This window comes from Cynocephalus volans, chromosome 13 (genome assembly GCF_027409185.1).
Source record: "Cynocephalus volans isolate mCynVol1 chromosome 13, mCynVol1.pri, whole genome shotgun sequence".
Classification (NCBI taxonomy): Eukaryota; Metazoa; Chordata; class Mammalia; order Dermoptera; family Cynocephalidae; genus Cynocephalus; species Cynocephalus volans.
The window spans coordinates 90490581-90517112 of NC_084472.1; the positions used below are offsets into that span (position 1 = coordinate 90490581).

General features: G+C 36.6%; 1 protein-coding gene across 13 annotated transcripts in view; it reads right to left on the minus strand.

Moving 5' to 3' along the window:
• Positions 1 to 4960: 4960 nt before the first annotated feature.
• Positions 4961 to 26532, minus strand: part of SORBS2 (sorbin and SH3 domain containing 2) — a 95000-nt gene continuing 73428 nt past the window's right edge. For all 13 annotated transcript variants that reach the window (XM_063076460.1, XM_063076453.1, XM_063076451.1 and 10 more), the window contains 3 exons: positions 12447 to 12496; positions 8785 to 8891; positions 4961 to 7022 (listed from right to left, as the gene is read on the minus strand). In XM_063076460.1, coding sequence (XP_062932530.1) covers positions 6961 to 7022; positions 8785 to 8891; positions 12447 to 12496 — 219 coding nt within the window. In that variant the 3' untranslated portion in view covers positions 4961 to 6960. The remainder of the gene's footprint in view (positions 7023 to 8784; positions 8892 to 12446; positions 12497 to 26532) is intronic.

The window sequence follows — 26532 nt, forward strand, 5'->3', positions numbered from 1 at the left end:
GGAGCACAGGAGTGGGCAGAAATGGGTGTAGCTGAGAGAAGGACTGTATTAGTCTGCTGAGGCTGCCATAATAAAGTACCACAGACTGGGTGGCTTAAACAACAGAAGTTTATTTTTTCACAGTTCTAGAGGCTGGAAGTCAGAGATCAAGGTGTTGGCAGGGTTGATTTCTTCTGGAGTCCTCTCTCCTTGGCTTGCCAATGGCTGTCTTCTCTCTGTGTCTTCACATGGTCTTGTCTCTGTGCACATCTGTGTCTTAATCTCTTCTTCTTATAAGGACACCAGTCATATTGGATTCGGGCCCACCCATATGACATCATTTTACTTTATGTGCCTCTTTAAAGGCCCAGTCTCCAAATACAGTCACATTCTGATGTCCTGGGGGGTTAGGATTTTAATGTATATATTTTGGAGACATAATTTGGCCCATAGGAAAGACCAAGTTCCTGGTTTGTATTTAAACACACAGTTACTCTTATTGCAGATGTTCCTAGAGAGGAGTCCCACTGTGCTTGCTAGAAACAAAGGTATGACTCATATTGCATATAGTGCGAATGATAAAGGGGCACAATCGGATGCCCCATTGTAAGCCTGACGAGGTGGCATCACTGAATTTTTCACTGAGAGCCCAGGTTAGTCTTGCCATGAGTTTCCTAGAGTCTGCATGTCTTCCAGAGGGAGGTGGAATTTTTCTATGCCACCTATGCCATGCAGCTTGTGACCTGCTTACTAATAACCAAACTTGTCTTGCCTCACACGCCCAGATTTTGGCTCCCCACGTTGTCTCTGAGGTCACCCCAGGTGACAACTGCCTCTCTGCTCTGGGCTGGCTTGAGCATCAGACATAGATGCTTTTACAGTGGTCATTTTGTCCAGAGACAATTTCCAGAGATTAGTCTTTATCTTCAAGCACTCATTTAGCTTACACCTCATCATACTCAATTATTATCTTACTCTTTCCTAGATGTACTCTGGCCTTGCCTCCAGAATTTGGGTGGAAGGGCTGCTTTCCACCAAAGGATCCTGATCTACCAGTCATAGAGCAGAAGATGGAGACCATTATGGCCATGGCGCTCAGCTCTTTAATTCTGGATTAGAAGAAGTCTTTCCTAAAGTGATTTACAATATGATTCTCCTAGGTAGTATGAGTTATCAAGGGCAGGGCTTCTGAACCTCAATACTATAGACATTTTGGGCTGGATAATTCTTAGTTGTGAGGGTTGTCCTGTGCATTGTGGGAAGTTTGCAACCTTCCTGGCCTCTGCACCCTAGATGCCAATAGCACCCCACAGTTGTGGCAACCACGAATGTCTCCATGAATTGCCAAATGTTACCTGGGAGGGGACAAATCGCCCCTGGGGTGAGAAGCACTGTGCTAGTACATTAAAAAAATATTGCAGATCTAATTTTTCTGAAATATATCTACTTCCAAAATAAATTATAATCTGCTGTGTCAGTTTTGATTCAAAACTTGTGCACTATGTTCACCATCAGGATGGCTTGGATGTTATATCAACTGTGTACAGTTCCCACATTTCTTTCTTTTTTTTTTTGTGAACGGTAAGGGGATCGCAACCCTTGGCTTGGTGTCGTCCGCACCGCGCTCAGCCAGTGCGCGCACTGGCCAACCATATATAGGATCTGAACCCACGGCGGGAGCGCCGCTGTGCTCCCAGCGCCGCACTCCCCAAGCTATCGTCTTTCTTTAGCCACCTCTTAGCTGTAAAGATGCCTAATGCATGTGAATGCTTATGGGAGGGAGACAGTAAATATCTCTTTTCTTGTCTCCATCTTTTCTTTGCTTCCTCTACCAATTCTCCAGATTACAGTAGATTTTCTAGCCTGGTGGTAATTTTGCAATTCTTGCCTTGTGGTTTTAAACTAATTGCATTTTCATGAATACTGGGGATTGACTTTGGCTTTTTCTCACTGTTTTTATAGACCTTGGTAATGTCATATTGACTTGAAAACATGACTTCAGAGTCCTGTTCAAGAAAAAATGTGGGATTTAAAACAATATGTTCAGTATGACTTCATTTTTGCCTTCAAATTAATATAAATATGCAGAAAAATACCCTGAAGGGATATATTCCAAAGTGTGATTGTACTCTAAAAGGGACCCTTAGTGAATCCATGTTTCTTCTTTTTTCTCATTTACATTGTAAAATTTTTCCTACAATAAGCATCTATTGCTTGTGTAATTAAAAAAGGAAAACACTTAAAAAAGTCCTTCTTAAGCTTTCTGCAGTATCAGGACAAGATTTGACACTTGTCCACTGGTGTTGTTAATGGTAACAAGAGTTTTATTTGAAATGGCACTTATTTTTGGAAGACACGGGGACAACTGAGTCACCCATCATATTTTAGGGGAAAGGATGAAACAAGAAACCCCAAAGGAACAGGTGAAGATTTGCTAGGCAGATTTCTGTCTTGTACCAAAAGTTTTGGGGGTCAGGATATATGAGCTGAGATGGAACTTTCCTGAGCTACGGAGGGGCTGATTTTAGCAGTGAGCTAAGGCTCTGGGTCACTTATTGAGTCATCCAGCAGAGAATGGCTAGTGTATCCTGGGGCTTTGTATATTTAAAAGATGTCCAGTAAGCACACCACGTTCCTAGAGCACACTGGGCTTGCCTGTCTCCAAATAGCTCAACAATACCAGCACTTCCCCAAAGCGCCACCAGCTGCTGAGATGGCTCACTGGTGCCTTAGTGAGTCACACCTCATGGACAGGCTCGTGCTCAGTTAATGCCCGTTAACTACTGAAATTATATCTTCGCTGCTTACTGTGTACTTTTAGAAACCAAAGGTAGCTTTTCTCAAGGAGACACTTGTGCTGGATTGAGCGTATTCTTTATTGTTATCCTGTGCGTACTGAGATGCTGTTATGATAGCAGAGTTTGTGGGGATCGTGGAGAGGGTAGAGGTAGACAGAGGTTGCTGTTTAACTCTGAGTGCACAGTTTGATCAACGATGCGTTTGGCACAACCTTGGTGGTTTAAAAGAAAGAGCACGGGCTTGGGAGACAGACACAGCAGATTCTGAATCCGATTTCCATCATGTATTATGTATAATACCTTATGCATTTAGGCAAATTATTTAACTTCTCAGAGTCTCAGCTTTCTCATCTATGAAATGGGTATAAAGCAGATCTCCTCTTAGATTTGTTGTGAGGATAAAGACACAGAACATGTATAGGTAACAGGCTGGTATTTAGCAGGTGTTCAATAGTCCTTTTTCTCTGGTCAGTTTCCAGGTTTGTTGCTAACAATTAGCATAGACCAAGGGTCCACAGACTTTTTCTGTAAAGGAATAGATAGTAAATATTTTAGGTTTTGTAGGCCAGGAGGCAAAATTGAGGACATTACGTACATACTGCATAAGAAAGAGAAAACACATTTCCACTGATTTTTTATTGATTAGATTAAGAACATAATCATAATAATAGGGTACAATTGTTTAATATAGACCTACTAATGAAAAGAAAGAAAGTATTTTTCTGGGGAGATAGCATTTTACTGATTTGGGGTTTAAACTTAGCATTCCCTATCAGCAAATCCTTCACCAGCATTCATCTGTACAAACCATTCTTACCTTGCAGGCCATGCAAAAACAGGTAGCGGGCTGAATTTGGTCCACAGGCCATGGTTTTGCCAATCCTTGCTGTAGGCCATTTATTAATAATGCCAATCTCTGCTTGTGCTCTGACCCTAATCATTAATAATGAGTAAATAATCTGAAATCATAATTTATATAATCAACTGTTAGAAGGCTACAATCTGGAAGGGGGTGATTATTTAAATAAGCAGGCACTTGAAAGTTGGTGGAGTGCTTAGTCTCATTTGAACAAATGATTCTTTAAAGAATATCTGCTTTTTTGGTTGCGATCTGAAAAACAGTAGGAAGAAATCATCAGGCCACAAAAACTGACCACCTACAAAGAGAGACTAAGCAGTGAATGATTATGAAAACAGACAGTTACTCAAACAAGTTCTTTCTGCTTTTGATCAAGTCAGAAAGGGACATGTCTGTTTTTAGTGATGGTGTAGGCAAAGGAGGGATTAAAATTTGGCACATGAATATCAGATGGTCCCTTTCTGTTGCCCTACCACTGACCTGGATGGCTAGATTCAGATTTACCTAAATTATCCCTAAATGCTCGGATGAAAACTGGACCAAAAGAATATTACGGGCTCTATTCTGCATTTTAGTGAAAAGCTAATATGAAGTGAAAATTATCCAGTGGAATGCAGGGAACCAGAGTGGGTATTAAGGTGAAACAGAAGGACAAAAAATTTTTGATAACTGAGTTGGCAAGAGAGGCGTGTTTGTGTTTCTGAATATTTGATAGATATAGAAAAGGGTTGAAACACAGAGCAAGAAGGGACTAAGGTATACCGGAAAGGATCCAAGGAGGAAAGTTAGCTTTTATCTACTTGTGTGACAGAAAGGAATGATCCCAGTACAGCATATAACTTGAAATTCTTTGAAAGCTTGTGGGTATCAACAGAGACTGCTAGGCCACTGGTGCTAAAACTGTTTAGGGCAAGGATTTTAAAATTAAGATAGCTGAATTGGGAAAGTACTTACAACTTCTTGTAATTAACTCCTCGAAAAAAATAGCTGTTTTTGAGGCAGAAATACTTGAGAATGTACTGTTTTAGCTGAAGAGCAATTTTAGCTAAAGTGTTTAGCAAATGAGCCTTGGTGGTGGGTTTAAGATAACTCCTCTCTGAGCTGATGATGACACATTTTTCTCCATTTGTGTGTCAAGGGAACACAGAGAAAATGCATTTTCTCTTAGTTTAACTAAAAATTGGAATAAAATACACAATTTAGGTAAGGATAAACGTCAAGCAGAAGAACTGAAGTACACTTCCAAGCAAAATTTATTAGATGTCTATTCAAGAAAAACACAATGACCTTTGCTTGTAAGAATTCAGAGTCAATTACCTGAAAGCTGGGTATGAATGTTTTTAATTTTAAAATCAGATACAGAGAGTAGAAACAGTAATATTTCGTAAATATGACAGGCAACAGATATTGAAGTTTTTTCTCATAAATGGCATCAAAGAGTTATTTTTTTTATCTGTAAAGCTGCATGCAGTTGACTTAATTTCAAACCCAAAGCCTTTAAAATATAAAGCTGGTTCTGAACTTAACAGTAATCAAGGTAGGCTACTCAAAGATTTTTCTGTACCTTCTTCCTAATAAAATTCTTCTGTAGTCAGTATTTATGTACATTTCAGTTTGGCTGCTAAGATCTTTTAATTCATAAACTTTTGCATAAGTGCTATCTTACAGAATCGCACTATCAAGGCGTGCTTGTGATATCTGAAATTTGTAAAGGATAATCTGGTGAAAGTGTTTTAGCTTAATTTAAGTGCAGGATAAAGACCAAATTAGGAAATTCCCCTGTTTTCTCAACAACTAAATAGTCTGTACAAAAAAAGAGCAAACATATGTACAAAATTCTAGCGTCTACGTACATTGTGAAAAGGTCAATCACTGTCCACAGAAGAAATGCCATAAAAAGTTTTTTCTATAAGGTGCTCAAGATCCAAAGATGAATAGTTCTTATGCAAAGTCATAAGAAATACAAAGCTAGTTCTTGGGGTATGTGTAATTCAGGCACTGTTAACCATATTAAATCTTTCAGGCTCCAATATCATTTTGTAAATTTCTGCTTCGGGGCAGAAAATATAACCTGAATGATTTAACATCATCACTAAAAAGTGCCTAATTTATTTCTAGGAAATATATTACACACACCAGGAAAATCAGGCTCAACATATTCCTGTCCTCAAATGTAGCCAGGATTCTGAGTTCCATAGAAGAAAAATAATCATCATAGTAAAAATAATTGTATTGATCATAATCCTTGCTAAAACCAGCCTTAATACTTATGATGCTTCTGAAGTACTCTATTTCTATAAAATAATGTGTGGGATTCTTTTACATGTCCATAAAATGTACAACATATCATATGGACTATATATTCTTATATAATCTCAAATGTGTATGCGTACACACAGTGAAATCCTACCTAGGAATATTGCTTACAGATACTTTCAAGTGTCTATGTTAGAATAATTCTTTGCACCTCTCACTAACACTGTTTTTATTTAAATTTTATCAGATAAATAAAACACTAAGAGCTCATTGTTCATGATGCTGATTATTACATTTTAATATAAAATAGCAATGCAACTTTACAACACAATAGTTTTTTTTCCATAGACTAGCTAAACCTCTTGTTTTCTTATGATTATTACCAACAGCTCTCACTCACTGTTTGCACTTCTAAAAAGTACAAAGAAATTGTAGGAAAAGACTCCTATGTGAAAACTCACATTCAATGAACAAAATCACATTCTTCCAAATTAACTTTCCTACTCTCGCTGTAGATTTTGTAATCACTGTGCATATCACGACACATAAGTGCAGGCAAATAGTAGCTGAAGTACAGTTGTCATATTGTGTAAACCAGGACACTAGGCAAACTCGTGAAAGAAAAATAGACTGCTCAGCTAAGAATGTGAAAATGCAAACCACAGCATTTCATAATAAACAATCTTCTGGTTGCCTGAGGGGAGAACATCTTTCAGAGATGTTGAAATACAACCATGAGACCAGAGAGCCTCCTGGAGGCACTTTCTGTTTTTGCCTCAAATATTTTACCCTTTTTAAGTATAATAATTTTCTTTCTGATCCCACATATTGACATTTCAAAGTTTGGAGCAGAAAGCGGGGATATGCACTTGCATGTGGAAGCAAGTCTGCCGTGTCTTCCCAAGGCTCACGGTGGCAGTTCCTCTGCTGGTGGTTTGGTGGCAGGTGGAGATGGCGATGGCTATCGGAAACCGTAAGGCATGACACTGGGATGCCTGCGGGGATGGTTCAGGCAAGTTTATGCTGATGTGCTGCTGAAATGTGGCCTAAATAAGGAGGGAGAGTGATTCACAGCCTCTTGACATAGTTTCCCGGAAAAGTACCAAAGAACTTGGTTCTTCTTGAGGTTCCTGAAAATAAAAGCCATAAGTGAAAGGCGGTGACAACAATGAACTATCAGTTTACATATGCGGGCCTGAAGACTTTCCACTGATAAGGCAGAGAGCAATCCCCGAAGGGTTTGGAACGGATGAAAGAAAAGTCACTTTAAGAAGACAGGAGTTGGTTACGGTGCAGCCTTGTAACACCAAGGTCAAGGGTTTGCTACCCTGTACCGACCGGCCGCCAAAAACCACCCCCCAAAACTTACTGTCTGTACCAGCCAGCCACAAAAAAAAAAAAAAAAAAAAAAAAATGAAGACAAGCAAAAGCAAAAGCATTTTCAGCTGTACTGCCTGATGTATTCATTGCCTCTGACGCATGAATGATGAGCTTCCATCACATCGGGCTAAACAGAAGTGCTCAGAGAAAGACAATCCCACTGAGGAGGTGGGTGGGAGGCCTCAGGCACCAACGCCACCTCACAGGGCTGAGGGATAGGGGATAAAGGTGAGGCTGGCAGGGTGACAGGATGGCTGGCACAGCACAAGAGCGAGGGGCGGTTCAGGGGCAGGAGGCCTCCTCCACACAGATGGGACATTAAGACATTATCTGGGACACTGTCAAAATCCAGAACAGTTTTATTATCTCCTCGAAGATCATGCTCAATGCTGCATTATTCAGTTAAAAATAGCACTGCCAGAGTCCTTAATAGAATATAGAAATTTTGAACAATTTACCAAGGCACTAAAGAAAAAAAAGATGAACCACTATTGTGGGTGAGGGTTCTATCACTGGCCATGATTTCTAATATGGTGAGTCAAGCCAAGTGCACAAATGATCATCATTATGATCACATTTGACTTCAAATAACATAATTCCTTGTAAAAAAAATTCTTTTTTTTGGTAAATGCACTAAATTCTTTAGGATTTCCAGTGCGAATAGTGAATGGGTCTCTAAAGTTTCATTTCTCATTTACATTCTGGAACTTATTGTCTTGGTTTGATGACTGTTTTTCTTTTTTTCCCCTGTGTAGGTAAGCCATCTTACTTTTCTTCTAGATGGGAATTTGTATAAGTAGAATCAGATACTGTGGCTGCAAATGTGGCCTCAGTTCTTTATCTTGCCACTGACGAGCCTGTCTGTAGAAACCCCGTTCCCTCATGTTTTGGTCTCTATCTTCCTATGCATGAATTTCTTTTTCACCTCTTTCCTGGGTGTCCTGGTATGTGATACTTCTGTCTACAAATATTTTCTCAGAGAACCTCTAGTCTTCTTTCAAGATGGTAAAATGGGATTGCCTTTTAAGTGGTAAAAGTGGAACTTCTCTCCACCATACCACAAATTAAAGCTAAGGCGAGTCACTGGACTTGTAGGGTACCTACATCAGACTTAGTAAATGGGCAGGTTGTTTACTTAATCTCACCTCCCCTGCCCCAAATTAGATTCTCAGTGTCAACAACTAACATTTTCCACTGAACAGAGCATTCATATTTCTCATCTGGGGAATGTTTTTTTTTGTTGTTGTTCTGAGATCTCAGTCTTTCCTGGTTGGTGCTATTTAAAGAAATTTTCATCTCTCAGATGACTTGGAAATAGAACTAGGAGAACATCACATATACCTGAAGCAGTAAACACTATATTAAAAATGCAATGGCTTTGGGATTACTCTGTGCATATGGATGCAGGAAAGATCAAAGGCACTATGATTTCAGAGAAAGCAAACCATGCAAGTGAGCAAACTCAAGCAAACAATAAGAGCCAAATGTGTCTGGAAAGAAATGAACACGTACCCACAAACCATCCATCATCACACTTTTCCATCACATCAATGACATCACTTTCTCTGAGCTCCAGCTCATCTTCGTTCCTAGGAGTATAGTTATACAGAGCCTGAAACCTTAAACAGGATAGAGGGTGTGTTTAAAAAAAATATTTACACCTTTGTGAAACTATAGAAGATAGTACAGTATTCATTTGACCTTTGACATTTCTATTACTATTAACATATTAGGTAGTACGAGTCTTTGGTAAGTATGTAAAGTAAACAGAAGTATTTAGACTTTCATGGGAATTAGATAACTCTAATAACATTGCAAAACTCACAATGAGGAATATTCATGGAAGACTGTAACATTCGTGATAAAAATATTTTAACATGTATAAGTCAGACCTGCATTTCAGTTGTCCAGTGATAATGTTTATCATCCAGACATTAATAGTAGTACATAATATAAAATAGATGATATTTGCATTACTCAGCTGTATGAAAACAAGAAGGAATCAGAGTTTTAGCTAGCCATAATCAAAACAAATAACTGAGACTTGCAAATTGAATTTTCAAATGATTCTAAATTAAAATGTACAAAATGTCTCAGACATATTTTTACTATAAAAGGGAAGGTTATTTTTTCGCCAAGAGAAATTCTTTAAAGCAGTTTTGTTTTATAGTTTGAATAAGGGTCTTCTGGTTTTAGAATTTGAAAATCTGATGCAATTCACCTATGAAATGGAGTGAACATAACCTATGCTCAGTTATTACTGAGCCAATCTCATACAGTAGATTATGGACATAAATTCCTTTTTAAAATGGGTCCTGGAGAAATTGTGTTTGATTTAAACTCTCCCTTAAAATAATTTTATATAAAGAAGGATGGCTAATTGAATGCTACAACTCTCTTTTCCCTGCCTGAATTTTTTGAGAGCATATATTATGGTGACATTGACCAATAACAAATTCAGACATTGAATTTTTGCTAATAAAATAGCATGTATTTTAATGAATATTAACATGAACTGGCATTTTGGAAAGTGAAGATAGAAACTGTAGCAGCTGAGGAGGTCAGGAAGAATTCAATATGCAGTTAACATGAAAACTAATAATAATAATTATTATTACTAAATAATTATTATTACTTAATAATATTACTAAAATATTATCAGTACTATGAGGAGAATTTAAAAAAAAACTGGTGAATTTGTTTCTGCTGCCTTTTGTAAATTATGTCATTCGGTTAATGTAAGAAAATAAGAACCACATTCTAAGACACTGGATTATTTTAAACCAGTTTTAAAAGTTGATAATTTTGAGTACTGCTCAGGAATGAGAATGATCTATTTCTAATTACATTATTGAGTCAGAAAACCATATTTTGGTAGAACAAAACTTGAACTTAAATATCAAGTCATAAATAAGGAACTTTGATCCACGGGCTTCCCTGTCTGTGAACTTTTTCAGGTTGGTACCTGGAAAAAGTTGGCTTCAGGAGGGTCTGGGAAAGAGCTGATAAGACAGGGTCCTAACACCCTCTCCCGGAAAACATGATCTTTCTTGGCCTGGTATCAAAGCCTGAAATTCCAACATTAGAGATTTCTTCCCCTGTTAATACTTTGTCCTTCTAGTAAACGTTTTTAGCCACTTACATGCTTTTGAGAATGGGTTTCTGAGGTCTTTTGTTGAAAGAGGATTCTGGCTGTGAGGAAGGGTGCAGAAAGGCAGCTGGAATCCCAGAGCAGTGTGCAAATAGCCTGGGAGGTGTTCAACACAAACATCATCCAATTTGGATGTGTGCACTGGGTCGGTCTTTATAGCAGTCAAATTATTTCGTGGCTTGTGTTAAGGGTTTGATTTGAGGCTGCTCAGTATAGGGATGATATCTTTTGTATATCCCTGGGGAGAGGTAACTTCAACATGGTTCCTTTTGCTATTTCACATTTGAGGGAGATGGCCATTCCTGGGCTATTATTTCTGTGGATACACACTGCATCTTTCACTTTGGGTAAACTGATTCTCTGGTTCAACTTCTCAGGCTTTATAGCCTTCACCCAGGCGCATCTCCAAGCATTCACTGAGACAGGCCTATTTAAGTCCACAAATCCCAGCTGCTTGAAGAATCTCAAGGTCCCAAGAGCTAAGAAACCAAAATTGTCTCAGACTCCTACTTCATTTCTGTATGATGAAAGCCAGCATGCTCGTCAAAATTTACTTACCATTCTGGTTTAATTCTACCATAAAAAAAAAAAAAAAAAAAAGTTTTCTGGAAACATAAACAAACCTCCTACCAGAAATCCTCCAATCCTCCTACCTCTGTTGGCTTTCAAAATCAGTGTTGCAAGACAGGAAATGCAGTCGAATTACAATTTAAAAAATGCTGTTTTGAAAGATGTGCTGGTGAAATGAATGATGGTGGTGGGGTTAGGATGCCTCAAAAAGAAATGTGTCTTTTAAATAGGAGAAGATGAGCCAAACCTAAAGCTTTCTCTATAGCTTGCAACCTTTTCTGTAATATATTTCATCAAAACTTTTAGTTGCAGTGACATAACATTATGTTCCTACTTTCGTTCAAAACGTATATTTTAAATGAAAGAGATCAAGTGACACCCCATAATCCCACTAACTCAGGCTGTAATCAAATAGAAATCTAATAAAGAGTTATTTATAATGTTTTATAATGTCCAAAGCAGGACTTTGAAAATGCACCTTCTCCCAGGGTGGGCTCTGTGGTTTCATAACAACCAAATGACTAGGTTGGAAGTATTAACTCCATATTATAAAAAATAGTGTAACATAACACACCTTTTCATTCATAAACTCCTTAAAGGCTATTAAATACAAATATAATGTGTTGGTAATGTAAGAAACCTAAACAGCCCTGGAATCGACTCTTTGTGATGTCATTCTATCATTGCGTGAATAAGAGAAGAAATAACAACTTTAGAATTACAAGTCATATTTAAAGTTTCCAGTGAAGTTAAGTTTTAAATGATTATTACTTCTAACCTGTTCTTTTCATGATACAGACATTCCCTCGACAAGAAAGCCCTCTGGCTGTACTCTGTGAGACCAGTCTCGGTGAGAGAATCTTAAAAACAATGTGTAACACCTTCAAGTTGATTTAATTTATGGATCAAAAAGGAGAAGGAATTTGAAAGGAAACTTTAAAAAGGCATTTTCCTGGTGCTGTGGAAGTAATATGTAACTGAATTATAGTGAGGATTTTAATACTGTCACATTGAAAAGACACTTCTAAGCGTGTAACTTTGGAATTATGTTATTAACATCACGTTAGGTCTACTTTTACATTTAGGTCTACTTCTACAGTCTCTGAACAGGTGTAAAAACAATCTTTAAAGCTGTAGTTACATGGCCTCCAGTAGAGCACAGACGGAGACAGATTTGTACATCTCAGGAATCAGTGCAGTATTGGAAGGTTTTTCTAGTGCATCAATCAAAAACTTCTCTGGAAAATCAAGGGTTTGTTTTTAAAATTAGTTTCTGATCTCTGTCATAAAAGATGGAGAATACATCAATTTCTGTTAATTTGGGAAGTCTAATGTTCGTTACATTTTGATCTCTTTCACTTGAAAAGTTGTACCATCTTTGGTCTTGGTACATCAATTGTCTACGCTGTGGGTCAGGGTTAGTCTTGAATTTAGAAGATAGAAGAATACTTACGGTTCCCCCCCACCTTGAATGTTTTCATGAGTAAACACAGGACGCTGTGGCTGAAATGAAATGATTTTCAATGTAATCAATGTTTAAATTGGTACTAATTAAAAGATAATTTGGATAATGGCATGGTACTTTTCTTGACATTTAATATTTCCTGTTGTAAAAAACCAAGAGGAAGGAAAAAAAAAAAAAACCAAATAAAGGGTTTCTGCAGGATTAATAATTAAAATATTTTGAAAGGTTCTTTAAAATTAAATCTAAATAACCAAGGTTCAGATGTTTTGAACACATCTACAATCTAGTCTGCTTGAGCTTTGAGGAAAAGTCAGGGTTTAGTCCCATTGATTTTTCAAAGGCCAGGAATATGGCAAAAACATGGACACCAAACCACTAGAATAGGAAGTAGAGACATCTTCATACAACCTTATGCTCCAGTGTTTTCTCAGACAAGCAGAAAAAAACCACATTTAGTCTAACAGCAAATTTTCCACATTCATTCTTTAAACTTTTCCTTCACAGACAACATTTTCACATACAGTACAGATGAAAATATCAATAGGCAGACATCCCATGCTACATTTGAATTAACATTCTCTGTTCTCAATGTGGAGAAAACACATGCATTTTTAAAAAGAGAAAACAGAGAACTTTAAATGGAATGCAACAAACAATATCCAGGTAACATGTAACATTTTACCTTAGAAGAGAAATATTGGTAGAAATTCCCAGTGCACTGAACTCTCAAAAGAGTTTCCTTTCTTTTTAAACTAAGCATCAAGACCAGTATCTGTAATAGATACTTATAATATTGGAAATGACAAACCTTAGCATCCCATATATCCACAAAAATATTTCAATGAATGAAAGTTAACATGTTTGTTGAATACGTAAATTCAGTGTAATTTATATTGACTACCTAAATCCTTTAGGAAAAAAAAATGCATACAATTCATTCACAACACATTTTAAAAGCATTCTCTTCTAAATGATAGCTACATGTCGAAATAACAAAATCAAAGTTTGCATGGCATTTATATAAGTGATTCTTTGATGACTACTGAATTAGTTATTAGATCCCTGTCCTTGGACAATAAGACCAGCTCTTGGATTCCCACAGTTATGAGTAGATTACTGACAGGCTGGGAATTTTTTCCTGCAAATTCTTCATAGACACCCCACTGGTCCAAGCTTGGATGGGGAACTCTGAGGTTCCTTTCAATCTATAAGTCTATGATCTGCACCTTCTTAAATCCTTTATCAACCCACTTCCTATCCAAGCTCTCTATCTAGCATAAGTCTAGGTACTTACATTACTAAAACTTTAAGCTTTGAATCTATTAATTAGAAGCATTTGCTAACTTAGAAATTTCACTCTATAGTCTGTGCATGAAATAGATAAACTGAAAACTAAAGAGTAGGAAAGAATTACTGGACACATGTATGACTTAAGAGCATGAAATAGTTAATTCCTATAAATCAATATAAAATTACTAATAATTTTATTATTAAAATTATAAAATATATTATTTTAGTAATGATTAAGACTAAAACATTTCCCACCCATTTTAAGGTCATTTAATTCAAGATACTATTAGGTCAATTTAAATATATAAATGAGGTTAACGATAAGTCACCCATAAGCCTATATCCTATTACATCTTTTCAAGTTATATTCCAATCCAATAAAACTTTATAAATGTGTTAAACTTTTATGCAGAAATAATATTTGTATATATCAATTGCTATTAATACTATTTTGTAATAATTTTCTAGTCTTCTTTTCTCAGACTTCTTTTTCATTTTAAATGACTGCAGAATAATGTTCCCTTATATATGTGTCTATATATCACGGTTTTCTTAAATGTTTCTCTCTCTGTTTTGCTTTTGAAGTTAAGATTGGTCTAGTTGTTTCTTACTATCATAAATAACAATGTTGTCTATAACATTTTTACACAAAGAGCTATTTTCTTTTGAACTAGTCCTTAGAATACATTCCCAGGAATAAAATTTCTGGCTCAAGAGTATGCATTAAAGCCACTTGATTTTGAAAATATTCATGTTAGTCACTCAAAAATACTGTATATACAAGAGTAACTTAAAAAAATCTAATAAGCCACATTTCAAATTACACATCAAAATAGCTACTGTTCTCTCATGAAGACAATCACAACACCACAACGAAGTTACAAATTAGAAAATATTATTTGTTCTTGTATTAAAAGAAAATGTTTTATAAGATATATTTCATTGTGCTCTAAATATAACGTGCCTATTTCCACATATCTAAAGCATCCCAATTTTAAAAATTGAGTATAAGTTTTATCCTTTACATCACGACATCCAGTGCTTGGTAAAACTGGTTGATCTAATTTCATTGCTCCATTATGTTAAAATATGAATACCATTTTAAGAATAAAATTGTTCATAATATAAAACAATCTACTTTTAACATCTGAATATCCCCTTTTAGTTCTCATCATTATTAATTCTACTAGTTTAATTCCTTCAGTTCAACCCACTTCATAAATCATTCAAATGAACATTTATGAAATGTTTGACATTTATGAAATTGTGCTATTGCTGTAAGTATGTGGCTTTCTTAGTTCCACTGACCTCTGTTTCCCAAGAACTGATGTTCTTGGGTATGTCATCCACGAATGTCCTTGCTTGTACCTGTCTTTCCCAGTATGTCCTTTCCCTTCCTTCGTATCCTTCACACCCTGCTCCTCTCCCCTGAAAATCATCAGTTGTCTATACTGTTCACATGCTCGGCAAATTCATCACAGCTTTTATTAGCAGAGAAGTTGTATCTCTCTCCTTATGGTGAGTTTTAGAACTCTTCTAAGCATGCCTTTAATAAAAATCACCTCCATGTTAACACAGATAACTAGGAGCCAATTTTGAGGAAAGATGACTAATTACAATATTTGAATTAATTTATTATAAAATCATTTGACCAATAAAGGAATAAGTAGCATTAATATTTATTTATAAGGACCCATTGTGTCTTTTGCTTTTGGCATTGACTGCTATATGACTTTGGGAATGGCCCTCAGCTTCCTGGTATCTGAAATCAACGCATTGGACAAGATGACAGTATTGCCCCCCCTTAGGAAACCTGTAAAGGAATCCACATTTCCACAGGTATATTTCCTCTACTATGTAAAAGTTCCCATTAGCTAGTTCACACATTCAGTTGTCAGAGAGCTGTGACAACTGACATCTGTTGGTCAACTCTTGCGCGTCTCCATCATGCAGAAACAGTAATGGTAATAGTTGAACTTCATTTTGCAAATTAGCAAACGAAAATCCAAAGATATTGGATAATTTCTCAATATGACAAATAGGTAAAAATAAGAAACAATAATTTTGACCTGCACTTTTTATTGGAAGAAAGATTAGTATGGTGGAATGGATGGCATAACTCGGTTAAAACCAGCATCTTTGTTTTATCCCTCAGGCAGGTGTGTATGTTCTGTACGGGCATTCAAGCGAATTATCTCAGGAGACGGTCTTTTGCTTCCCCCCAACCCCCCAGACCTTAAGAAAAGATGTGCAATGTGTCTGCGCTCTATTGCCACCTAGTGGTGAGCACCGGCAGCAACAAGCTGAAAGTTGTTTTTGCCTTTGGTCCACTCTCACCAAGTTCTTTCAGCCTGGAATAATTTTGAAAGGATATTTTAAAGACCACAGAGAAATGTGGAATAGATATTCATCTGTTTTTTGACCATGTTCTTCCCTTCTCACGTTTAAAATTCATGCGAAGGAATCACTTGTTAGCCACCAGTATCTTTGGTGTGTCTTCATTTCTATTTTAACTATCAGCTAGAGGCATTTCTATTACTCATAACTTCTTAGCGGTTTTGAGATAAATATAGAACAGTATATACTTGTGACATTCAGAGAGGCTTACAGTAAGTGTAAACTTAAAAAGATAGTTAAGTTAACACATTACAATCACTGTACTGGAAAATTTCAGCAAGAATCATATTATGCTTATATTACCTTAGAAAATTCAGTGAAGCATCATGATGTTTCCATGGTATCCTAGATATTTAAAATTTCCCTTAGCAATGTAACAATCACTTTTTTTTCTCTTTTAGTGTAGCTACTTTTTAGTGTTGTCAAAAATGGATATAAAATAGACAGGTTTTAAACACATGCTAATTTCTGAAGTTCAAACTAATCATAAACCACTGTTCATAGGAAAGCTGGTTTGAAATAGCCTAGAATCTCTGGCATCAGTAAAATATACACTTCTCAGACGGTGAAACAGTCTGTCTGAAAGCCATCTATCTGTGATTCTGCAGAAGTATCTCTAAAGAACCAGCTATTTCTAGTATTAAGATAATTCTTAAATAAGGATTGGTTGTTACATTAAATGTTAATGTGGAAAAATCTTTGAAAGCATCACTAAAACAATTCTAAAGTTTGTAAGTTAATTTTTTTCCAGAAAATGTTAGTTGTGATACTTGCCAACCAGAATTAGATGCAATTCTCCTAATAACACTACCATGTTTATTTTTATAGGTTTATTTTTCCTTCTTATATTATAAAGGTAAAACTCAGCTTTGCTTAAATCTAGAGAAAATAAAATATTTATGGTCCACACAAACATGTGTAATCATACATTATGTAAAAATCTGACAAAGAAAAAACTGAAGGCGATTCAAAGCATACCATCTCATTGACCCATTAGGAAATTTATGGATGGGCCCTGTTAGTTGTGGGAAAAGCTTTCTTTTTGTTTTGGCTCTGGGAGGCCTTTTAGTGGAATCTAAGAATCTCTGCAAATCAACATTCTTCTCTCTCTATGGCAACACAAATCTCTGCTTCAGCAACAAAACGACATCTTACTACACAAAGCAAAAAGCACAAAATGGCATAAATATAGAACAATACCTACATTTTTTAAAAAATGGAAAAGGAAAACTGCTTTGAAATCTAGCCCTTCAGAACTTGAAATGCAATACCGTAGCCATGGGATAGGCCAGTTAAGGTTAAACCAGGGCCCATTAAAATAGAAATGGAGAAAGGAATCCTGACTTATGCATGGATGATAATGCCCAAACTTCCTGGCTGCATTCCTCAGAATTCAAAGTATCACTGGGAGTCCACTCATTTTAAAATGCTGTAGATGTTACAGAAGTAAGCAGTTAAGGGAAAGTAATTCGGTCTTTAAGTTCAATCAAAGCTGTCAAGGAAATGGGAGTACATAGAGTCCAGAGAGCAGTACGGGGGAGAAGGGCGTTGAGTGAATGTAGCACATATCACCAGAGCAACTTTTTTTGAAACAAGGATCATGGATTAAAAAAAGATTCAAATAATCTCAAAGACACAGAAGCAAACATTACTGGAATTGTGTGAGGTCAGTATATGATTGGCAACAGTTTTGTTCTTTGCACTAAAAACTGACTAGAAAGCAGCGGTTTAGTAGAGAAACAAGACAGATATAGAAAACAATGCACATGACACCTTTATTTGTACAGTGGAGAATGTGATCATGTCATTTGGATTTTGGAGACCCCCCACACAGATAAAAACAAAGTACATTATCCAAAGACTAAGGATAGGATTTTCGTGCTGATCTGATTTCCTAGCGCATCATCAGTCACTTCATCGCAAGGATATCTCCAGCCCTGCTTTACTGCCAGGTCGCAGCAAAGACAACTAAGAGCTAGCCCACAGAGAGAGGGTGGCCAGGATGTTTGCCACAAGGTGGGGGTGTTTTGACCCTACCCTGTGGGAACCGCTGAGCCCTCTGACAGGTGAGCTGCAGGATCTCCTAGACGTCCCTGGGCTACGAGGAGGCTTACCCAGGACAAATATCTCGCTTTTTAAATCAGCCTGGAAAATCCATAAGAAGTTAGTTAGTTTTCATCTTCATTAAACAGTCTTCAGGAAGAGTTTTCTTGTTTTGTTTTTTCCATGCACGCACAACATGCCTTACTCTGGAATAATAGCAGAGCAGGAAGGGTTAACAGCCTGCAGACAGCTCCTCTGGGGGCTCCATATAGTTTCCACACCACACTCATCAGTTGCTGTTTTAATTTGGGACTCACAGGCATAGCAGAGAAAGAATTTATAGAGGGAAGTTGGCATAGAGATGATGTTTGAATGCAATACAGATGGCTAAGAACACATATCAGAAAAATTACCTCTTTAATAAAATGGTTAACAATTGAGTTCAAGTTACCCTCAAATCTGACCTGTGCTTATTGAATAGATGCAAGGTAAGAGAGAGGAAAATTTGGCTTAATATCTGTCACATTTCATGGAAAGTGTCAAACATTTGTCAGAGGCAGATTTTTTAAACAAAACACATAAGAAGAAAATAAGGCTTTGGGGGGAAAAATGGTGAAATATAATTAAATACTGAATATTGCCCTAAGTACAATCTTGATTGTTTTGATATTCTTTCAAAGTGAGATCTCGAATATGACAGCGAATAAGCTAACTTCCTTGTGTGTATGTTTTATTTTCTTTCCAATAGTGGACAAAATGATCTGACTTAAGAGAACTTTAGTAGCACTAAAAGATTTTTAAATAAAAGCATGTAGTTTTGTCAACTCTCATTCAGGAAGATTTTTATAATCATTAGTAATGACTGGCCTCAAATCCCCACTTGCTTGGGATGAAATGTGTTTGGCATGTCTGCTTGGGGGTTGTGGTAGAGAATGCTCGATGTTCTCCAATATCCATTCTCTTTGTCCTCGTGAGGAAACACGGGATGTTAGGTAGGCACATGCCCATTCTGAATAAAGACTACATTTTCTACCTTCCTTGTATCTAGATGTGCTCATGTGTTAGGTTCTTATGGATAGGGTATATGCAATTTCTGGGAAGTGGCCTTCCTTCAAGGGAGAAGGCGTACCCTCCCTTCCTCTTTTCTCCTTCCGGCTGGCTAGAATTAGGAAAGAACTGCTGGAGCTGCCATCTTGGGGACCAGATGGTGGAAACTTCTCGTTGAGGATGGTGATGTGCTACAGTAAAATGGAATCTTCTGGGTTCTCTGATGACTGTGGAGCCTCCATACTAGTCCTGGATGTCCTGCATTTATGCATAAGAAAAATGTATTTCTACCTTGTTTAAGCTTTAATTATTTTGAGTTTTCTAGAACTGCAGTTACCTCAACCTTGACTAATACAGGGGTCTATACGTATCAAGGCTCGTAGAGAAAAAACAAACAATTAGCTGTTGGGATGATGTTGATAATCATAGCGAGAAAGATCACTTGAGCATACATATTAGGCCCTCACTTGAACGAGGGCCTAATTTCATGCTGGAAACTGTGCTCAAGGAAATCGCATTCTCATGGGGTTGCTTTGGGGTGAAGATACCTCCTTGTGGGACAAAAAACCCTGTGTTTTTTGGAAGAAATCTGAGAGTCTTTCTCTCTCTTCATAAAGAGCTTCTACTGTAATTTCAGTCCACGTGCTATGAGTCTCTTTCAAAATATTCTCTTGGATGGATCTAGAAGCTCAGCTTATAAAGGACTGAGACATAATAATTTTTATTATGAAAGACCATTATTTTAAAAACAGATGTTCAAAAGACTAGGGAAAATATTGGATTCAGATTTATACATCAAATTCATAACATGAATCTTTCAGTCTTCTGTAATCTGTAAAGTGGTAGTAAATTTTACGTTTATGAAACGTTTTGAATTGCATACAGCAGATTTTCATTTTCTTAGAAAATATTTTAATATAATAAAATTGCTTTGAATTAACACGGGTTAATTAAACAATGGTTGATAGGGGTTGATGAAAATGTTACTGTAATGATTTCATGCCTACTATACCATACCTAGTAAAACATTATTGAAATTTTATTTTCTCTTTGCTTTCAGTGCTAGGTTACTTTCTTTCTTTAATGAGCATAATTTCCAACATTCTTGAAGTGGAAGAAATACAAAGCCTTCTTAAAGGACTCAAATCAACTCTGTTACTGTGTCAGATGTGTGTTAAATTATAACAATGGCTTAAAATTTGGAGTTGATTAAATTTCTGTTTATATTTACAAGCACAAATTACTTCAGTGAACTTATATTCTTTCTACTACCAGGAATAGATTTATAAGGTCTTAAAGAAAGTCAGTGAAATCAACATTTGCTCCCAAATATGAGATAATATAGAGAAAAAATTCACTTTGTTTTTCTGGAGTTAGTTATTTTATGTAGTTATTGAAGTATTCTTTTAAAACGTAATTATAGTGAATATCTCCATTCTCTCATATCATTCTGTAAACAACTGAAACCTAATGTATGAGATGAGCTTGGTTCTTGCAGGAGAATAAACCTTTTCAAATCCTGCTTCTGTCCTTGATACTACAATGCTAAGTCCTCCACCTCTCTAAATTGTAGAACTCAGATTCTAAAGTTACTTTTCCACTTACTGATTAAACTTAAAGGCTGAAGTAAGAAAAGGCAAGGAATAAATGCTTTGGCATTAAAAATAAAACCAGAGAAAAAAGGGGGAAAGGGCAAATTCTTAGCCTTAGACATTATATAAAGTGGCATTATTTTTAAAACTTTCTAATTATTTTCTGTCAGCTAAAATAAAAATTCAAAGAGCAATTAGTTTTTAAAGGATCCCATTTTTTCCCCAAAAGTTCCTTTCACACCTAAGATGAATTCACATAAATGGACTATTTTGGTGAATGGATTTGGTGATAGGATTTTGAAGATTGTGTAAATGGCAATTTTCAGCACTTTGGTGCTTCCTAATATAGAAGCTAGGCTGAGTCAGAGCCTTCATTTTTTACTTGTCTGCAGAAAAGACTGAATGTCATGATGAGGTATCTGAAGTCTATCACTTTTTGTCAAAAGGAAAAGGTTTCAATATCATTCTGAACATACAGGCAAAACTTTCCTGTGATGGACTGATTTCATGCTATGCTTCTCATTAAATCTCTTTCCGAGGCTAGTCATTAATTTTGTTAAAACAATTTTTTTAATGGTATCTTTAGGTGGAGTTAAATACTAACAGAGCTGCCAGACTGCAAGTCTCGGAGATGGATGCTTTGTCAATGGCTACAAAAGAATCAGCCTTCCTGCCTCCTCATTAATTTACTTCCCTTCTGTGGAACAGTGAGGCTCATGACAGTCACTGCCAAAGATCACCCTGCCCTCAGGCTCTGCTGAGCCTGCTGACGGGCGGAAACAGTGGGAGGCAATGAGCTCACTAAGCAGTGACAGAGGATGAGAGACACAAAGCTGACACTTTTGAAAGTGATCGTTCTCATGCTGACCCTCACCTTTTTTGGGGGAAAAATCTAATGATTACTTTTTATTATGATATAAATTTTAGTTTGCTTTACTCTTCCACCTCGGTATAGCTGCTATGCAAACACATCTTTTTAAATTTTTTGGATAGAGACCATGCTCATGATGTTAAAAGTTAGCAATCAATATTTACATAATATTTAGATCTTGTAAGATGGCACAAAATCGAAATACATACATCTAATTAATGAAGCCCATTTACATACATGCAATCAAGCACACTCAAGATGCAGTTACCTTGAGTTTTGGTGAATTTATCTCCTGTTGATAAGAGTATTTAGGGAGAAGAGGAGGTGAGGAGGGCTGGGTAGGCTGAGAAAGTGTAGAAACCAGGTCAGAAACAGAGGCCAAGGGAGAAGGAAATGGAGGAGAGGAAAGCAGACAGCTGGGAAAAGGTGTAGCCGTTCGATCTCCCGGAGAAAACGACGATGGCTTAAATATTGAGCAAAGACAAGACGTGATTATGTGTGTGCATAATGAGGTTACATGCTCTTTAGAGTATCCTCCAAACTTAAATATTTTAAAGCTACCAAATACCCCGAGAAGTGACATTTATGACAGATTCTTGATTTCAAGGCACTAACTTTTTCTTTTTAATTTGACTCAGTTTAATTTTTCGGATGTGGGTGGCTGGAGACAAGAACACCTATATTCTACAATTTTATAATCCATTTACATAATGGCTTTTTCTAAAAGTGAGTTAAAAAAGTATCTAAAATGCTGCAGTGAGTGACTCTTTGCAACATGCTTGTAAAGCAGGTCAAAAACTATGTATAAATAGTCAGTTTGTTACAGAGGTGGGGCACTTACGGCCTCTATGTGCACGATATGCTCCAGCTGCCTAACTCACCCTGATGACATAAGCACCATGCCTGGGGTACTGTCTGCAACAGGCAGGTGGCACTGCCTGTCAACCAGGCCATGTATTTACTTATGTCTTAAAACTGATTAAATTGAAGGGAAAATTAGTTGTTTAAATAATTGACTCAGAAACATGTTTAACTTGCTGCAGTAAGTTACCTCTGTTACTGAGCAGTGTGTTGGTTTTATACAAACGCAGGCATGGCTGGGTTCTTTGTTTGGATGACATTTTCCCTCTTGGTTGGGGAACTAGCCAAGCCTCAGATTTTTCTGGGTGTCCAAGGCTTCCTGGGCACTGACCGTTATTTAACCCCAAGAACATCCTCTACAGGCCAAGGGACTTGACATTTGTTATTGGTGAGATCTTAATAAGAGACTATGGGGTTTAAACAACGACTTTCATTTTTTAGGAGTTTGAAATAGAGGAACCATGCAGAAAAATGACTTGCACTGTGACATAATATGAACCATTCTTTCTATTTTTTAATTTTAATATTTGCCAATAATTTTACCCACTTTTTAAAGCACGGGATACATATTTGAGAGAGAAGAAGTGTGGTTTTTGTTTTTCTAAAGAGAGAAGTTTACAAGCTAAAATGTCAGGGTATTTTCCCCCTTTGTTGATTAAAATCATTGTCCAAGGCCCTTTGTTTGCAAGATGAATATGCAGGTCCAACTCTTAAGCAGTTACCCACTAGAAGAAAATCAGCTCTTCAGAAAAGTCAAGAGGGGGTGGACTGGAGTGCTGTTTTTCTTTTGACTTTCTTTTTCTTTATTTTATTTTTTGTTTTATAAAGTGCCATTACATCAAAGGTATGGTTTATAGTTTTCTCATCTTGGAATTGGTCTAATCTCTCTGTGCGTTAATTTCCTCATCTCTAAAGCTGGGATAATAATACCACCCACCTCACTGGGTTTTGAAAATTAAAGATGTAGAGTTCTTAGAATAGGGTCTGACACTCAGCAAGAGCTCAATTATTAGCTATCATTATTAATATTGGAAAATTAGAAAGACTATATGAATTACAAAGGGCTTTAAAATATGAATTTATAGTCATAAAGAAATGATGGGATAATGGAATTATATCATATATTTACATCATTTTATTAAAATATGGTGTGTTTCCATATGCTCCTCTACCCCTGACTCATGCAATGCTTATGTTTCTTTTAAGAAAACCTGCCAAAGCAGTGTCAAATTAATGTTTATTAATATGATTTACTGCACTAGCTAATTGTAGTAAGACTTTTTAGTTCTCAGTAATTAGGAAAATTAAAATACCTCATTACTGGTTTCTGCTGCATTGCTGTCTTCGTTAGGGTTCCTAGGATCTGTGGGGGTGACTAATGGATATTTTAAGCAGTTAGCTTTCCCCTCTTCTTCCTCCTCTTCGATGTGCAGGTTTGGTGCCACCTCTGTACCATCATGGACATACCACAAGGTATCTCGTTCTTGAGATTCTGGCAGCCCTCCTGGGATGCCTGACACACCCCCCTCACAGATTTCCTCATCTTCCTCTCCAATGACAGGCAGGGTTATGGGCAAGGAACCCACACTGGTGCATGCAGACGCCACAAACTTATCACCTAGGACTTCAGGCACCTTTTCAGGGTCCGAAAAGCCCCTTCTCATTTTTTTCAAATCTGCAAAATTGTTTTGAGTTGTCTTTATGGGATCCTGATGTGGCATCGCGTCCTGAGGCTGGGCTGCAGCTGAGGTCACACTCGGGTGAGGGAAAGGTACCAGAGACCGAGCTGATTCAGCAGGTGCAGATGCTGAAGGCAATGGGGGCAGGATGAGCTCCTCTAGGAGATTTGGTTTGGCTTGGTCGGCTGGTAAGGTTAAAGCACTAAGCTTCTCCAATTCAACCAAGAAGTTGTCCAGGAAAAGAGATAGTGTTGGGGCCAAAGGGTTTGCTGGTGGACACGTGGCTGCTGAGGACAGCCACCCCGGGGTGATTCCCTGAAGAGCTCCTGTATCTGAGCCAGGTGAAGCTTTGTGCGTGGAAGGAGGGGCTAGTTCACTGGAAGCCAACTTTAGATGGGAGCAGGGATTATGAAATTAAAAAAAATAGACCAAGAAAATAATAATAATGCATCAAAACACAGAGACAGAGAAATGCAGGAAAGGTGTGGTAGTGAATATAAAAATAATTTTATGTTATAACTTACATAGATTTGAAGATATTTTGCTGACTTTAAATTCATCAAATCATTAGCATATTAATTAGAAAAGTTACTTGAAAAAATGAAATTGTACTAGTTTTAGAAGAGATCTTAAGTGCCAAATAACAAGATGAAGTCAGAGAGATTATGAGGACAGACAGTGAAACCTTAAAAGATTTAACTTAGTAGCCTACCTCTTTTAAACTACGTTTAAACTATGATTAAAAGGCATTGCAGGTTTCCAGATATTGATTTAGTAGCATAAATGACTCTGAAGAAATGTTGATGTAGAATGAAAACCCAACCAATAGCTAAGCCTTTTTTATTCCCTGAATTTATTTAGTGTTCTTTCTCCCTGAAATAATGTCCAATCTTTTGAACTTTCACAATTCTCTCACTTATCTTGGCAAGGTGATTATAACATATGCTATAAAATGTTTTAGACCACGATACATTAACACATTTCTAAGTGAATAAGTTCTGAAAAATATTTTTCAAGAACAGAAACCCATGATCAGAACAAAACTGAACCTACATAACTTACATAACTTTCAAAGTAAAAAAAAAAATCCAAAGTAAATGTTTACATAGAAAGAGAGCAATTGTACAATGCTCACAGGAGAGTGAACTTCTGCTAAGACTCCCTTTCTCCTCAGAAGCTTGACATTTCATGTAAACCTGAGGAGGAGTAATTTATGAAGCTTAATATGGTGAAGTAAAAATGTACTTCTGTTTATCTTAATATTATTGATGTATTTTGGATATATTAAACAAAACAGTAAATTTAAATTTTTATGCAAATTCATTAAAAGCAGTCCTAAAAGTTCCACCTAGTAACATTTATCTATCCTTGCTGGACTAGAAAAAATGTTATTTGCTATATATAAAAAGGCCCTAAGAAAAGTTGGTAAAATGAGCTTTGGCTTTAGTTTTTTCTAGGTAGATGACTTCGGTTTGGAAAAAAAAAATCTTCAAGAAAGATTTTGGAGATGCACTGTTTAGCTGATTGTTTAGGACAATACCTCACACATACAGCCAGCACTTGGTCCTTGGGCCTTAGTGTGTAGAAGTCACAGTGCATTCTCCACTTAACTTTTGACTTCTGTGTCCTAAATAGGAAGGGGACATTAGTCGAATTTATTTAGCTTTTTGTAAACAAAGGAAATATGATGTCATGTCATTGGGGGTGTAAATGGCACAAAGTGTCACAAAACTCATGTGATCTTAACACAGGATTCAGAACTGAAGACTGCTTAGTGCCTGATAAAAAGTAAAACTGTGCATGTGGTTTGTTAACTGGGCACACAGCCACTCCTATTGAGTCCAGTAGGTGTTGAATTTCTAATGAAAATATAAATGACCTAAATCTCATTTGACAGTCTACAGAAGTTCCCTTATTGGCTAGAGTTCTGCTTTATGCTCTTCATTATGCAACAGAAAAGCTTTTAATAATGAGAATTTGAAAGTGTATGAAATATATATTAATTTAAGATTATTACTTTTCATTTTCACTTTCTCTCATGGAAAGAAATATTATATGGAGGAGAAAAAAAGATCATTAAATTCCATTATTGTCATTACTACCACATTGCTACTGCTATCTGCTACTCCTATTCTAGTGCCCTTACCACCATAATCACCAATATACATATTAAAAAGTTAAAAGTGCTTAGCTTTACAATGGACTTATTATAGTGAAAGTCAAATTAAGTATCCTGGGATACCCATATCACAAAACCATATGTATAATACAGAAATCCTACAATTATCTTATCT